This window comes from Leptonychotes weddellii, chromosome X, assembly GCF_054177405.1.
Source record: "Leptonychotes weddellii isolate Sample4059 chromosome X, ASM5417740v2, whole genome shotgun sequence".
NCBI classification, from domain to species: Eukaryota; Metazoa; Chordata; class Mammalia; order Carnivora; family Phocidae; genus Leptonychotes; species Leptonychotes weddellii.
This window is the reverse complement of record NC_138385.1, coordinates 22,757,848-22,772,570: the sequence shown is the minus strand read 5'-3', so window position 1 is coordinate 22,772,570 and position 14,723 is coordinate 22,757,848. Positions and strand designations below refer to the sequence as shown.

At 37.0% G+C, this 14,723-nt stretch overlaps 1 protein-coding gene across 20 annotated transcripts in view; it reads right to left on the bottom strand.

Moving 5' to 3' along the window:
* The window catches only part of THOC2 (THO complex subunit 2), a 117,969-nt gene that overhangs the window by 62,364 nt on the left and 40,882 nt on the right, over positions 1-14,723 (bottom strand). For all 20 annotated transcript variants that reach the window (XR_014141206.1, XR_014141207.1, XR_014141205.1 and 17 more), the window contains exon 8: positions 9,447-9,613. Coding sequence is in view for 16 of the 20 variants with exons in the window: in XM_081808294.1 (XP_081664420.1) it covers positions 9,447-9,613 (167 nt within the window). In the remaining 4 variants the exon portion in view is untranslated. The remainder of the gene's footprint in view (positions 1-9,446; positions 9,614-14,723) is intronic.

Here is a 14,723-nt window from a genome sequence, read left to right as displayed (position 1 = left end):
ACACTTGAGAAGAATACGTAATCTACTGTTGCTAGCTAGGTACTGTTCTATATATGTCTGTTAAGTCTAATTGGTTTATAGTGGCTGTTCAAGTCCTCTATTTCCTTTTGTCTAGTTGTTCTATCCATTAATGAGAGTGGGGTATGGAAATGTCCAACAATTATTGCAAAACTATTTCTCCTTACAATCCTGTTAATGTATGCTTCGTATATTTTGAGGCTCTATTTGGTGCAAATGTGTTTATAACTGTTTTATCTTCTTCGTGGGCTGACCCTTTTATCAATATATAATGTCCTTTGCTGTCTATTGTAAAAATTTTTGTCTTAAAGTCTATTTTGTCTGATATTAGAATAGCCACCCCAGCTCTCTCTCATGGATACTATTCGCATAGGATTTTCCACTTTGAACATATTTCTATCTTTGGATCTAAAAGTGAGTTGCTTATAGACAGCATATAGTTAAATCATGTTTTATACATTCTGCCAAACTGCCTTTTGATTACAAATTTTAATCCATTTACATTTAAAGTAATAACTGACAAGGAAGGACTTCTGCCATTTTTCTATTTGTTTTCTACAGATCATATATATATATATATAGTTGTTGTTCCTCATTTCTTCCATTAGTGCCTTCTTTTGTGTTTGATTTTTTTTTGGTACCCTTTTGATTCCCTTCTTTCCTTTTCTATTTTTTTAGTTATTTTCCTAGTGGTTACCTTGGGTATTGCAAGTGATATTTTAAACATAATAATCTAGTTTGAACTAATACCAATTTAGCTTCAATAGTATACAAAAATTCTATACCTATACACCTCAATCCCTCCCCCTTTTATATTGTTACATTGTTTGCCAATTAGATTTATAATTATTGTTTTATTACTTTGTCTTTTAAATCTTGTAAGAAAAAAGGAACTACAAACCAAAAAAATACAGTAATGTTGGCTTTTATATTTACCTATGTAGTTACCTTTACCAGTGTTCTTTATTTCTTCATACGGCTTCAAGTTATTGTCTAGTGTCCTTTCATTTCAGCCCAAAGGACTCTCTTTAGCATTTCTTGTTCTTTTAAGGTCTACTAGCGACAAATTCCCCCAACTTTTGTTTATCTTGGAATGTCAAAAACTACCATTTTTGAAGGATAGTTTTACTAGATACAGAATTCTTTGACAGTTTTGTTCTTTCAGCACTTTATGCCATCCTACCGCCTTCTGAAGAGAAATCACCTGTTAATCTTATTGAGGATCTTTTGTATGCAATGGGTCACATCTGTTTTGCTTTCAAAATTCTTTGTCTTTCAACAATCTGAGTATAATGTGTCTTGGTGTGGCTCTCTTTGAGTTTATCCACTTAGTGTTTGTGGAGCTTCTTAGATGTGTAGATCCGTATCTTTCATCAAATTTGGGAAGTTTTCAACCATTTTTTTTTTTTTTCCAAACATTACTTCCTGTCCCTTTCTCTCTCTCCTCTGCTTCTGGGAGTCTAATGTACATATTGATATTGGATGGTGTCCTATAGTCTCTTAGACTCTGTTCATTTTTCTTCATTCTTTTCTCTTTCTGCTCCTCATACTGGATAACCTCAATTGGCTCATCAAGTTGGCTGTTTCTTCAGCCTTCTCAAATCTGTTGTTATAACCCTCTAGTGAATTTTTCATTTCAGTTATCATACTTTTTGACTCCAGAATGTTTGGTTCCTTTGTTCATAATTTCTATTCCTTTTTTGATATTCTGCCTGGTCTCCTTTAGCTCTTTGCCCATGGTTTCCTATATAGATCATAAGCATATTTAGGACTGGTGATTTAAATTATCTAATAAGTCCATCACCTGGGCTTGCTCAGGGATAGTTTCTATTTTCTTTTCTTGTGAATGAGCCATACTATGTTTCATTGCATACCTCATTATCTCTTGTTGAAAACTGGATATTTTGAATATTATGTGGCAACTCTGAAAATCAAATTCTGCCCCATCTTTGGAGTTTGTTGATGCTTATTGTGGGTTACTGTTGTTTGCTTGTTTAGTGACATTTTTGTAAAGTCTATATTACTGTCATGTGCGGTCACTGAAATCTGTGTTCTGTCAGCGGAGTGGTTAGTTAATGTTTTGAGTTTTCTTAAAGGCCTGAAGCCAAAAAGAAAAAAAACCACTCTCCCAGTCTTTGCATACTAGCTCTGTGTTTGGGCATGCTTCAACACTTGGCCAGGTCATTTACAATTCTGTCTTAAGTCTTCACCTCCTGCTTGTGCAGAGCCTGAAGGCCAGCCAGAATAAAAAGCCTAGGATCTTCTCAGTCCTTTTCTGAGTAGGTATCCAGTTCTGGGCATAAGCACGGCCTTTTGTTCCAATTCCCTGGTACATGCTATTCCCCCATATTATCTCCTTATCAACCTTCTTTTTTCCCAGGCTTTCAGTCTCTCTATTGCTCGTCTAACCATTGTCTCTCACTCCAAACTGCTAAAGCCAGTAGTTGTGCCTTAGATTCCTTTTGGCAAAAGCCACCCCAGCTCTGGAGATGCTCCTAATCAGGCAAAACAAAAACAGGCCCTTGCACAAGTCCTTCAGGGAACAGAGAGATCGCAACCCACAATTCTTTATGTCCTCTGGCATTAGCAATCTACACTAGGAGTGCAGACTTCTATCTTCAGGGCCATCATCGATCTGGGTGTGAGGCAATTTATAACATCACAGTGCTCTCTTCCCCAAAGCAGCAGCTTCTTTCTTCACCCAGCCTTTCCTTGACTGTTGTAAGTTTTTTACTAAATTCCAGAATTCTGTAAAAGTTGATTGACAGTTTTTGCCAGTTCATTAGTTGCTTTTATGGAGGGACAGAGCTCTGGAGTTCCCTACTCTGCCATTTTCACTCATGTCCTACTGTTGCCACCTATGGACTCCTGGGTCACTGCCCTTCATTTAGCAATGATCTTATAGCTTCTGATTCACTGTCATTCCATCCAACTCTATCCTTTTTTAATTGTTGGAGATTTTCATATATATGTAAGTGATACTTCCATCATGCTGACCTCTTGGCTCCTGGAACTCCTCTCTTCCAAAGATCTTCTCCTCTACCCCATCTGAGCCATTCACTCCATATCCTAAACTTTAATATTACCAATACCTACAACCCCTCCAAAATGTCGATTTCACATATCTACCCTCAAATGAATCCTTAATCCTGCTGGACAGTCATACTCTATTTCTCTCATTCATTCACTCTCCTACTCTCCTATATAACTACTTCCTACCTTCTTTACTAACCTCTCCTAACCTCCAATACCTCCTCTCTCAGCTGATGACCTTATTTTCTATTATGGCAAGAAAACTGGAGCAATCAAAATTTCTACAAACTCTCACCATCACATCCATCCACCTACCAACAACTGTACCTACATATGCTGCTACCTTTCCAACTATTATTCTAGATGAACTCTCTATGCTCCCATTTAAAGTCAATCCATCTACTTATGCCATAAACTCCATTCTCTCTATCCAAGAACATTACTCCAATAACTCTCTCCTACATCACCAGTTTTCTTCCCTTCTACTCAATCATTCCCATGAGCATAAAAATATGTTCTCTCTCTCCCTCTTCAAAAAATAATCTCTCTTGAGCTCACTTCCCCTGCCAGCTACCTTTGTGACTCTTTATAACAACTGCTTTAGAGTTGTCTACTCTATTTCCAACCTACTCTCCCCATTCTCTTAACACCACCCCAACTTTACCAAAATGGCTAGTTTTGCCCTCCCTGATGATAAATCCAATGACCAAATTTTAGTCCTCATCTTAAATGACCTATCGGAGGCATTTAACAAAGTTCATCATTCCTTCTTCCATTTAGCTTCCAAGATGCTATATTCTCTTTTTTTTTTCCTCTTACCTTATACATTACTTCTGTATCTCATTTGCTGATTCCTCCTCTTCTCCAGGCCCTTTAACATTGGAGTGCCAAGGCTCAGCCCTTGGTTCTCTTCTCTTGTCTCTCTATATCCAACTCTTGGTGATTTCATTTAGTATCACAACTTTAAATATCACCTACATGTTTCTGACATCTGTATTTCTATTTCTAACCCAGTCCTTTCTGATTACCAGATCTATACATCCAGTTATTTACTCAACATCTCACTTGGATATCTAAGACATCTCAAACTTAACATATGCAAAACTGAAATTCCTGATTTCTACCCCCAGTACACCAAACCCATTCCACCTGAAATTTACTCTATCTCAGTTGATAATAACACCATCCTTTTTGCTGCTCAGTCCAAAAAAAGGTTAGAAATAACCCTAACTCTACTCTCTCACACTCTGTATCTAATCAATCAATGAATACTATTGGCTCTACCTTCAAAATATACTCAGAAGCTCATCAACTTCCACTGCTACCTTAACAATATCGATTCTTTGATAACCTAAGTCAAAATACACATGTACACGATGTCTTCTGTCTCTCTTATCTCTCTCTCTCTCTCTCTCACATACACACATACTGCTCATGTCACCTTTACTCTGATAGCTAGTAATTAATGGGGGGGTGGGGAATGAAGCACTCATCCTGCCTTTCCAGTAGGAACTGTATTTCAATGTAACCAAGCAACCCAAGTTAATAAGGGACAACTCTTCTTTACAGAGAAATGATAGCTAATAAATGTGGAAAGATGATAACATCAGTAAATCAACAATTTGGAACACCTAAGGAAATAACTGACTCAGGCAAGGATCATTCATGTATTCTAAGCCACTTAATGTAAGGTTAATGAAAAACTGGACATTCACAAGGTGCCAAAGTATCAACATACAGATAACTTCCTATTAAAATGGGGGGAAATGTCATTGTTGAATGGAGTAGGATTAGACTGTCATCAACTTACTGGAACATTAAAGGTCAGACAGGCATGAGATGTTACGTGATATGAAACATAAAGCACAATCTGTGAAGTCTTTTGCAATTAAATATTTTACCTGAACATAGTCAAGCTCTGAGACCTAACTCTAAGTACATAAGACAGACTGGGGACAAAGAACAAATTTAACCAACCATGAAAAAGCAATCAGATAAATCTAATGCTTGGAAGAATAATGTAGTCTTCTATGGTAATGGTGTCTTCAACAAGTCGATGCCATTAAGGAATGAGAGGGGACACTATTCTAAATTAAGAGACTGAAGAACCCTAACAAATAAAACACATGGCCTCTGACTGGATCACTGTTTGAACAAAACAGTTATAAAATGTACTTGGGAGACAATTTGGGAAATCTGAATATGGTCGGAGTTTGTTATATAATAGCAATCTAGTAAGATATAAAATTGGTATCATGGTTATATAGAAAAAGTTCTTACTTTTAAAAAGTACCAATTAGCGTATTTAGGAGTAAATGATATCTGTAATATAAATTAATATTTCCAAAAAAGTATACCAACATGTTAATAAACTTACTTCTAGGTGATGGGATTACACTATTCACTTTTCTATCTGTTTGAAAATGTTCATAATAAAGTGAAAACATAAAAGAGAAACAAAATGAAAGAACTAAGTCCGATCACATCACTCTCCTACTCAAAATCCTCCAATAGCTTCACCCAGTATCAAAGCCAAAAATCTTGCAGCACTAGCTCTATGTGATGTGGTCTCTCAGCTCTGACCTCATCTCCTACCACTCTCCCAATCAGTCTGATCCAGCCACACTGGTCTCCTTGTTGTTCTCCAACACATCAGGCATGCTCACACCTTAAGGCCTTTGCCTAGAGCCTCTTCCCCAGATATCTGCACAGTTTAAACCTCATATCCTTCATTTCATTGCTTATATCTACTTTTTCAGTGAGGTATACTCTCACTATTCTATGTAAAAGTGCAACCTACCACTCCAGCACTCCCACTCTTCCTTACCCTGCTCTATACTTCTTTTTGCCCCATCTCATTGATCACCTTCTAACATACCATATAATTTACCTCAAATATAAGCATCATGAAGGCAATAATTTCTATTTGATTACAGATGTAGCCCCAGCACCTAGAACACTACCTGGCACATAAGAAGTGCCCAATCAAATTTTTTTTTCCAATTTTTTTTTTTTTTTAAAGTAATCTCTATACCCAATGTAGGGCTCAAACTCACAACCTTGAAATCAAGAGTCTTGTGCTCCACCGACCATGCCAACCAGGTGCCCCCCTGATCAATATTTTTTTTTTTTTAAGCAGGCTCCACGCCCAGCATGGAGCACAATGCAGGCTTGAACTCATGACCCTGAGATCAAGACCTGAGCTGACATCAAGAGTTGGACACTTAACTGACTGAGCCACCAGGTGCCCCCGATCAACATCTCTTAAGTGAGTGAATTTAAGTTATAATAATGCCTAGCCATGATACCACTATTACTACTGTTGTGTTCTGAATCCAGAAATTAAGGGGCTGTGATATGGGTGAGAGTCATCATCTCTTTCCTCTTTCCTGTGGCAAGACAACGCCAGCCAAGTTTATCTTTTGGTTCCCTCACACTTCCTAGTACTCCCTTCTTTCTGTCCTTTGTGCTAAGCCTCATGCTGTCCCTAAGCCCTCTATCATAGCCATCCCTGTTAGGAGAATCAAGCAGATGTGCCTGCCAAATTTTCCAAAGTGTGCTCTCAAACTGCCTACATCCCCTGCCACCCTTCCAAGTCAAAACATCCAGTATAGCTGATCCCAGGTTGAAACTAGGATAAAATCACTCTCACTAACTTCATGGCATAAATAATCAGCTTTGTCTAGAAGTCCTAGCACTAAGGGAAAAAAAAAAAAAGTCTGTTCATCCAAATAAGTCCCAACTGGTGAAAATATGGGTTGTGGGCAAGGGGAATGAACATTTTCAGATAATGATAAGAAGAGGGGAGGGTGGAGTAAGGCAAGGGACCAATACACAAGGGTGACCATGTATGCCTAGGAGCCAATTCCCAGGCTTACATGCCCTAAGCACCTCTTCACTTTCATGGTTGTCCTTATTTTACCTCTCAGACCACAAATTATCGAAAATCTTTGACATTTTTTCCTCTAACCTCAGTGGTCCTTAAGACTGCAGATTTGTACAAGATAGCTCAGGCAATAGAAACAAAGGAATGGTGTTACACAGAGCAATATAAGGGTTACTCTTTCCAATAATAGATTATTTCTAAATCAAATGTTCCTTGCTGGGTATTTCTTATATAAGAAAAGGGCCCATCATCTATTTAAAAAAAAAGATTATTCCACGGGGCGCCTGGGTGGCTCAGTCGTTAAGCATCTGCCTTCGGCTTAGGTCATGATCCCAGGGTCCTGGGATCGAGCCCCGCATCGGGCTTCCTGCTCGGCGGGGAGTCTGCTTCTCCCTCTCCCACTCCCCCTGCTTGTGTTCCCTCTCTCACTGTGTCTCTGTCAAATAAATAAATAAAAATCTTTAAAAAAAAATTAAAATTAAAAAAAAGATTATTCCAACACTGTCAACCCCCCAGGGATATTTTAATTCAGCTCAAAAGTGTTACCATTATGAGGAATATTTTCATATAAAAATTTCTAAACTCTAAAACTCACATTCAACTAATACTACTTGATGTTATGCAGTAGGTCATCATTATTCACTGTAATATGCTCTGAAACCTACAGTCTCCAAAGCTGTAACCTATATTCTAATTAATTAAGCCCAAGTTAAATTTCAGCTACTCTATCACTTTAGCGATTGGCTTCATGTTCTCAAACCCAAAGCAATCATGGTACCTCTTAAGATGTGATAAATACTTCAACTTCTCTTCCTTGTACTAAGAGTGGACTCCCTGGCTGCTGGTAGGAATGGGGAAAGTTGCCATCACTAATTTTTGAACAAAGATGAAGTACTCTTGCCTAAAAACCCTGCCATGTGTCTTGTTTGGTATCAAAATGCTATATGAAGTTCTGATCTGATTTCTCTTCTGGAGCATCCCAGAAAATGGAAAATAAAAGATAAGCAGAGGCAGTAGGTGGTGTTATCATTTGAGAATACTAAAAGAAATCGTCTTACTATCCTGAATTTGAGCTCCAGAGGACAGGAAAAGACCCTCTTTACCAGAGTATCCTCAGTGCCTAGCAAAACAAGAGCATATCATAAACATTCCATAAATGAGTATTTCTTGACTAAGTATCCCAGGCAGGTAGACAAATTAGGAAAGCTATACCAAACGGATGGACAATAGAGGCCTTATTACATTAAAATCCTCCATGCTATCATGAAAGTTATCTTCCTAAAAACATAGATCACTCATTTACAATTAGTGAGCATTTACTATAGGCTAAGCAGTAAATTAATCCAGAGAAATTATTAAAATATAGACCCCACTCTAAATGGCTCACAATCTGACAAGGGACACAGATACAGTTTATGCTAATATAACCTGATAAGTGCTAGAAGTCTGTGTCAGGTTTTATGAGAACAGAGATTAAGAAATAACTAATTCCACCTGGGTGAAGTGACAGCAAGACTTTACAGAGCAAGTAGCACTTGATCTTAAAGAATAAATAGGAGTCCTCAAGATGAGGAAAAGACAGGTGAGAGGGTTGAGTAAGAAGAGTTTTCTAGTTATAAGGAACTGCATATAAATAAAGGTCTATATATACTAATGTCTATACCTAAATTTAGGAAATGGCTAGTAATTTAATAGGACTAGAATATTAGATTTGAGGGGGGAAAACCACTAAATATGAGGCTGGAAAGAAAGAATGGGGCTAGATTGTGAAGAGCCTTTTCTGCCATGTTTAGAAGTTTGAATTTTATCCTGCAAAGGTTTTTGAGCAGTGGTCAATTCGATCTCTTTTAAAATATAACAGTAGTAATAATATGAAAGACAGACTGAAAGAGAAATAGAGGCAGACTTGCTAGATAATTATTATAGTGATTTAAGTGAAAAGTAATGTAAAATATGCCTCAAGAATTTATCCACGTCCATAAAAAAATTCCTACGGTCATTGCCTATATAATAAAATTCTAACTCAACACAGTACCTTTGACAATCTAAAGTGTGCCTACCTTTCCAACTTCACTTCTTGTTCTTTCTTTTCCCTATATCTTACAATCCAGCCACATCAGACTATGTACCATTTCTTCAATCGGTTATATACATTCATACTGCCATGTCTTCACTCAGTTTATTTCGAAAAACAACTCTCAACAAACTCCTACTCATCCTTCAAGGACTGGGTTAAAAAAGAGTTGTATCTATAAAGTCTTCTCTGATTCCATCTCTCCCAAGGCAAAAATTTATTATGCTTTGCTCTAGGCTTTCACATCACACCATTCATACTACTAATATAGTACTTATCATATGGCATTGTTAGCTATCCATTTATCTACCTGCTTTGCTAGAATGGCTGAGCTGAAACCAATCATTTACAAATAAAATTCAAATTAAGTTATACATATAAAACCATGAGATTTATCGATGTCTGTATACACACACACACACATTTTTTTTTTACCTGGTAAAACTTGAATTTGAACCCAAGAATATGACACAGTGTTTGCGGTTCACACATACTCATGTAAGATTCTAATAAAGATATAAAGAAGTCATCATGTTCTGGCCTGCATTCAAACACTTCTAAAATGACATCCAAAACTCTATTGGGATCCAGATTAAAGCATCCTGCAACAGATGAGATACACACAAATTCAAAAGTGATTATACATCATTTCTAATAATTAAACCATTAATTTTCAGGGACAACTTATATAACAAGATAAAATGTTTTTAAAAACAACTTCTTTTACAAGTTTGCTTCCCCTGCATCAGAGGATAATCTTTATAATTTTCAAAATGATCAAGTCCACTCCCCATATTTTACAGATGAGAAATATGACTTGCCCAGGATTACAAAGTGGGTTAATGACAGAACTGGGGCTGGAGCCCAGGACCTGCGACACACAGACAAGTAAACTTTCTTCTATGCCACACTGTCTCAGGTCTTGATTACTCAGGCTAGTTAAAGAGATCCACATTTTTAATTCTCAGGAAAATATGACAATCAAAAATGCATTTACAAGTTAGGCAACTAAAGGGTTTTCCTTAATATTTCAAGAAGCATTTGGAATGTTGGTAAACAATTAAAAGTTCAGGTTCATAAAAGCAGAACATCATTTTTAGAATAATTTCTTAGTTTATCTTACATACACAACAAAACTATAAAATATAAACCGCACCACTGATTTATATCTATGGTTTTTGGCAGCATTCTAAGGAGAAAACAAGTATACTACTGATACTGAAGAGATGAAAGAACACCAAGGAGTTGGGGACATAACCAAAGAGCGTAGATAACACAAGCAAAGAGAGGAGGAAAACGATCTAGGCAGAGCCAGAAAAGAAAGGAAAAGCAGCACTGAATAGGCACCGATGGCTACTTATCCTTGCTAATCTCATGAGGTAAAGCTAAAGAGGGCCAATGGACACAGATTTAGCAGACATTCCTATCAGCGACCCTATTCTTAATACATTATTAATTCCATTTGCATCCAGCTTCACCTGTTACCATATATTACAGTGTAGTCCTATCATATGTGCATTTAATTTATGAGAATTTGCACAAAACAAAAAAAGTGAAAGAGGGGCACCTGGGTGGCTCAGTTGGTTGAGCGACTGCTTTCGGCTCAGGTCATGATCCTGAAGTCCCAGGATCGAGTCCTGCATGGGGCTCCCTGCTCAGCACTTCTCCCTCTGACCCTCCCCCCTCTCATGTGCTCTCTCTCTCTCTCTCATGCTCTCTCTCAAATAAATAGAATCTTTAAAAAAAAAAAGTGATAGAAATAAATTTAAACAATACAGGAGGTTCCACCCACCATTCCTCTCAATAAAACATATGCTTATGACCCAGAGTAAGCACGAAATATCAATCTGCTGTTTCCTCAGTTTATATCAATTCCCATATGCCTTGCACATCAAGCTGAATGGAATTCTAGAATTTTAAATTACATAGTTTTCATTAGACATAGCACCTCCATGCAAGCTAACCACTTCAATGGGGCAAATAAATAAATATTCCTTTCTTCTAATGCTGGAGGAAGAAAAAACAACTGTGTTGAACTTAGAAATCTTAGTTCTGAACACTGTATTTTATAGATGACTTAAGAGATTTTTCAAAGAAAATTCTTATATAACCTATTATAAGAGATTTCCAGAGTTACTTTTATTAACTCCACACTTAGTTACATTGAATGCTATAAAACTAATATCTGATTCACAGTATCTTAGCAATCACTTGGAAAACCAAACTCTCCAAATATAAAAAGTATTTCTTTCCTCGTTTTATGAAATCCAAAGTTAAGAATACATTTTCTTCTATTTCTCATACTAAAGGGAAAAAAGACTAACACAGTGATTATGTCTCACTGAAAAGAGCTCCAGATTTTCATAAATTCTCCAAAGAAATATTTACCTAAAGTTCTGAGAAAAAAACTTCTAAATATTTTTGTCTCTCTCTATACCCTCCAAAAGTAGCCTATGAATATAAAAGTCACTCCAGAATAGCAAACGGAATTTTTAAAGGCTGTTGGTGGAAATATAAAATGCAAAATGGCACAACTACTTTGTAAAACTGGCAATTTCCTTAAAAATTAAACTTAAAACTACCCTATGACCCAGCCATTTCATTCTTAAGTATTTACCCAAGAGAAATAAATGTCTATGTTCATACAAAGACTTGTACAAATGTCTTTGATAACAGCTTTATTTATTTTCTTATAACAGCTTTATTTATAATAGTACCCTCTCAAATGTCTATCAGCATGTAAATGGACAAACTGTAGTACAGTATAACTGTCATATATACAGTAGACTACTACTCAGAAATAACAAGAATACAAGCAAAAACGTGGATGAGTCACAAAATAATTATGCTGAATGAAAAAAGCCAGACCAAAAAAGAATACTCACTATATGATTCCATTTATTAAAAAAATTCTCGAAAATGCAAACTAATCTACAGTGACAGAAAACAGACCAGTGGTTACCTGGAGAGGGGGAAACAGAGTGAAGGAGGATGAAACACAAAGGGGCAAGAAGAAATTTGGGGGAAGGGGGTAGTGGTAAATGTGCATTATCTAGATTGCTGTGATGTTTTCACAGATGCATACATATTATAACTCAAACTGTACACCTTAAATATGCAGTTTATTTATGTCAAGTATGCCTCAATAAAACTGAAAAAAATGCCTCCAAACTGTTCTAACAGACAGTAAAGATTGTGAAAGTAAGACCTAGCAAATTCTCTAGCCTTATAACTACTAATTTACTAAATATAAAAATCTAATCACCAAATAAAAATACTCTATCAGAGATGACAAAAGATACATTAAATATAATTTTGAAAAAATTGCTGGTTTATAATTACCCATCAAGCTACAACTAGAACATGTTACATGGGAATGCTGTGCTTCATGAATCACATTGCTTTAAAGTTTTGTGGGTTTTTTTAAGATTTTATTTATTTAGGAGAGAGAGTGTGTGAGAGAGAGAGAGCACGAGCAGGGTAAGGGGCGGGGGAAAAGCAGACTCCCCTGCTGAGCAGGGACCCCAATGCGGGGCTCAATGCCAGGACTTCAGGATAATGACCGAAGCTGAAGGCAGATGCTTAACAAACTGAGCCACCCAGGCGCCCCTAAAATTTGTATTTTCAATGTGCTACAGTGTGAGCCACCTTCATTATGTTTTTTTAACAGTATTACTGCATCAAGGCTATTCTATCAGTGATCCGTACTGTCGACTAACTACCAGTTTCTTTTCTAGATGCAATTTAAGGCAGTAATCTAAAAGAGAAGATATGTACCTTTATTTATAACAGATATCAACCTTTGCATCTTTCACAAAAGAAAAACTGGCTTATGAATTTTCTATTAAGTGTCTCAAGTTTAGTGCAACCAACTAGAATGACCTTTGCTCCATAAGATGGAAAAAGTAACCAAACCATGTATTTAGAAAATGATTTTTAAAACCTTAAAGATCTGCTAGGTAACAGTTAAGCTATTTCATATAGAATAAGACTCTAGTAACAATCAGTAAGCTTGGAATGTCCAAAATAATTTTTTTTTTCCTAATGGCAGCTGTCGGTAGAACATAGGCACTCTTGTGCTCAACCATCTTAGAAAGGCTTTTGTCTAGCCCAAACATCAACAGTCATGTGATCTTGAAAGAGATCATAAGCCTAGCTCCCCACCTAGGCATTATATAGCTGGTGTAGCTACATTAAGGATATATAAACACATATAATGCCTTTATGTCTTCTGAGGAATAAACAGGGAACCATATTGGAAGGGAACAAGTAGAAAAATAAAAAAGTGGTAGAGCTGTAATGGCCATGGATGCATTCCTTCATTTAAATAAACATTAAATAACCACCTGATACGTGCCAGGTGCCTGTGATAGGGAGATTAATAAAATGCCTAAAAGAGAGTTCACACCTTTTGGATGATGTCTTTTTAGAAATGCGCTGAAAAAGTAACTGAAGTTTTCCCAAAGATAGACAGGATGACACTAGTCATTATTAGAGCAAGCGATTGTGACTAGAGGCAAAAAAAATATTGATTAAACTGACAATGGCTGTTGGAGGAATATGCCAAATGGAGATTCCTAACAGAAAAAAAAAATCCCAAGGTAATATTGTAAACATGACTGGGAGAGATGTCCAACCCGCACACTTCAGACAAGAAAACAGAATAGCTTCAATCATCATGTTCCGGACAGAAAGGACCTTATGAGACAGAGAAAAACCATGTGTTGAACAAAAGGACATAATCTGGCATCTAGAATTACTTTAGAAACAGGCTATGATGTAATCTGAATGCTTGTGCCCCCCCCACCAAAAATTGTTATATGGAAATTCTAATCCCCAATGTGATGGTATTTAGGAGGTGGGGCCTTTGAGAGGTGATTAGGTCACAAGAGCAGAGCTCTCACGAATGAGCTTAATGCCCTTAAAAAAGAGAGCTCCTCTGCCCCTTTCACCATGTGAGGATACAGCAAGAAGGCAGGAAGCTTTCACCAAGAACCCAAACATGTTGGCACCCTGATTTTGGACTTCCAGCCTCCAGAACTATGAGAGATACATTTCTGTTGTTTATATGCCACCCAGTCTGTGGTAACTTGTTATAGTATGAAAGTATTTTTAATTTCTTTACTGCAGGTACAATGGCATCCAAGTCATCAATTTCTAAGATTTCAAGTAGATCATTAGTAAATGCCTGAAATGCTGGGAAAAATTCCTCCTGTTCTTCCAGTTTGTTGATAATGCTTTGGAGGTCTTCAGGTCCCAATACCTGCATAACCTGTTCATTCACATCCTCATTAATCAGCCTACACAATTTTCCAACTGTGTTCACCAACACACACAATGAAGATGAACTATCTAATTCTAAGAGTTCTTGGAGGTTTCTCACAGCATTGTTCATTTCTCCAAGCCTAGTATAAACTTCATTCATTTGTGTGGTAACTTGTTATAGCAGTCCAAATGGACTAAAACAGGCTAATAAAAACCTATGCTAGATTATTTCTAAGAAATAGTATTTGCGGGCGCCTGGGTGGCTCAGTTGGTTAAGCGACTGCCTTCGGCTCAGGTCATGATCCTGGAGTCCCGGGATCGAGTCCCGCATCGGGCTCCCTGCTCAGCGGGGAGTCTGCTTCTCCCTCTGACCTTCCTCCTTCTCATGCTCTCTGTCTCTCATTCTCTCTCTCTCAAATAAATAAATAAAATCTTTAAAAAAAAAAA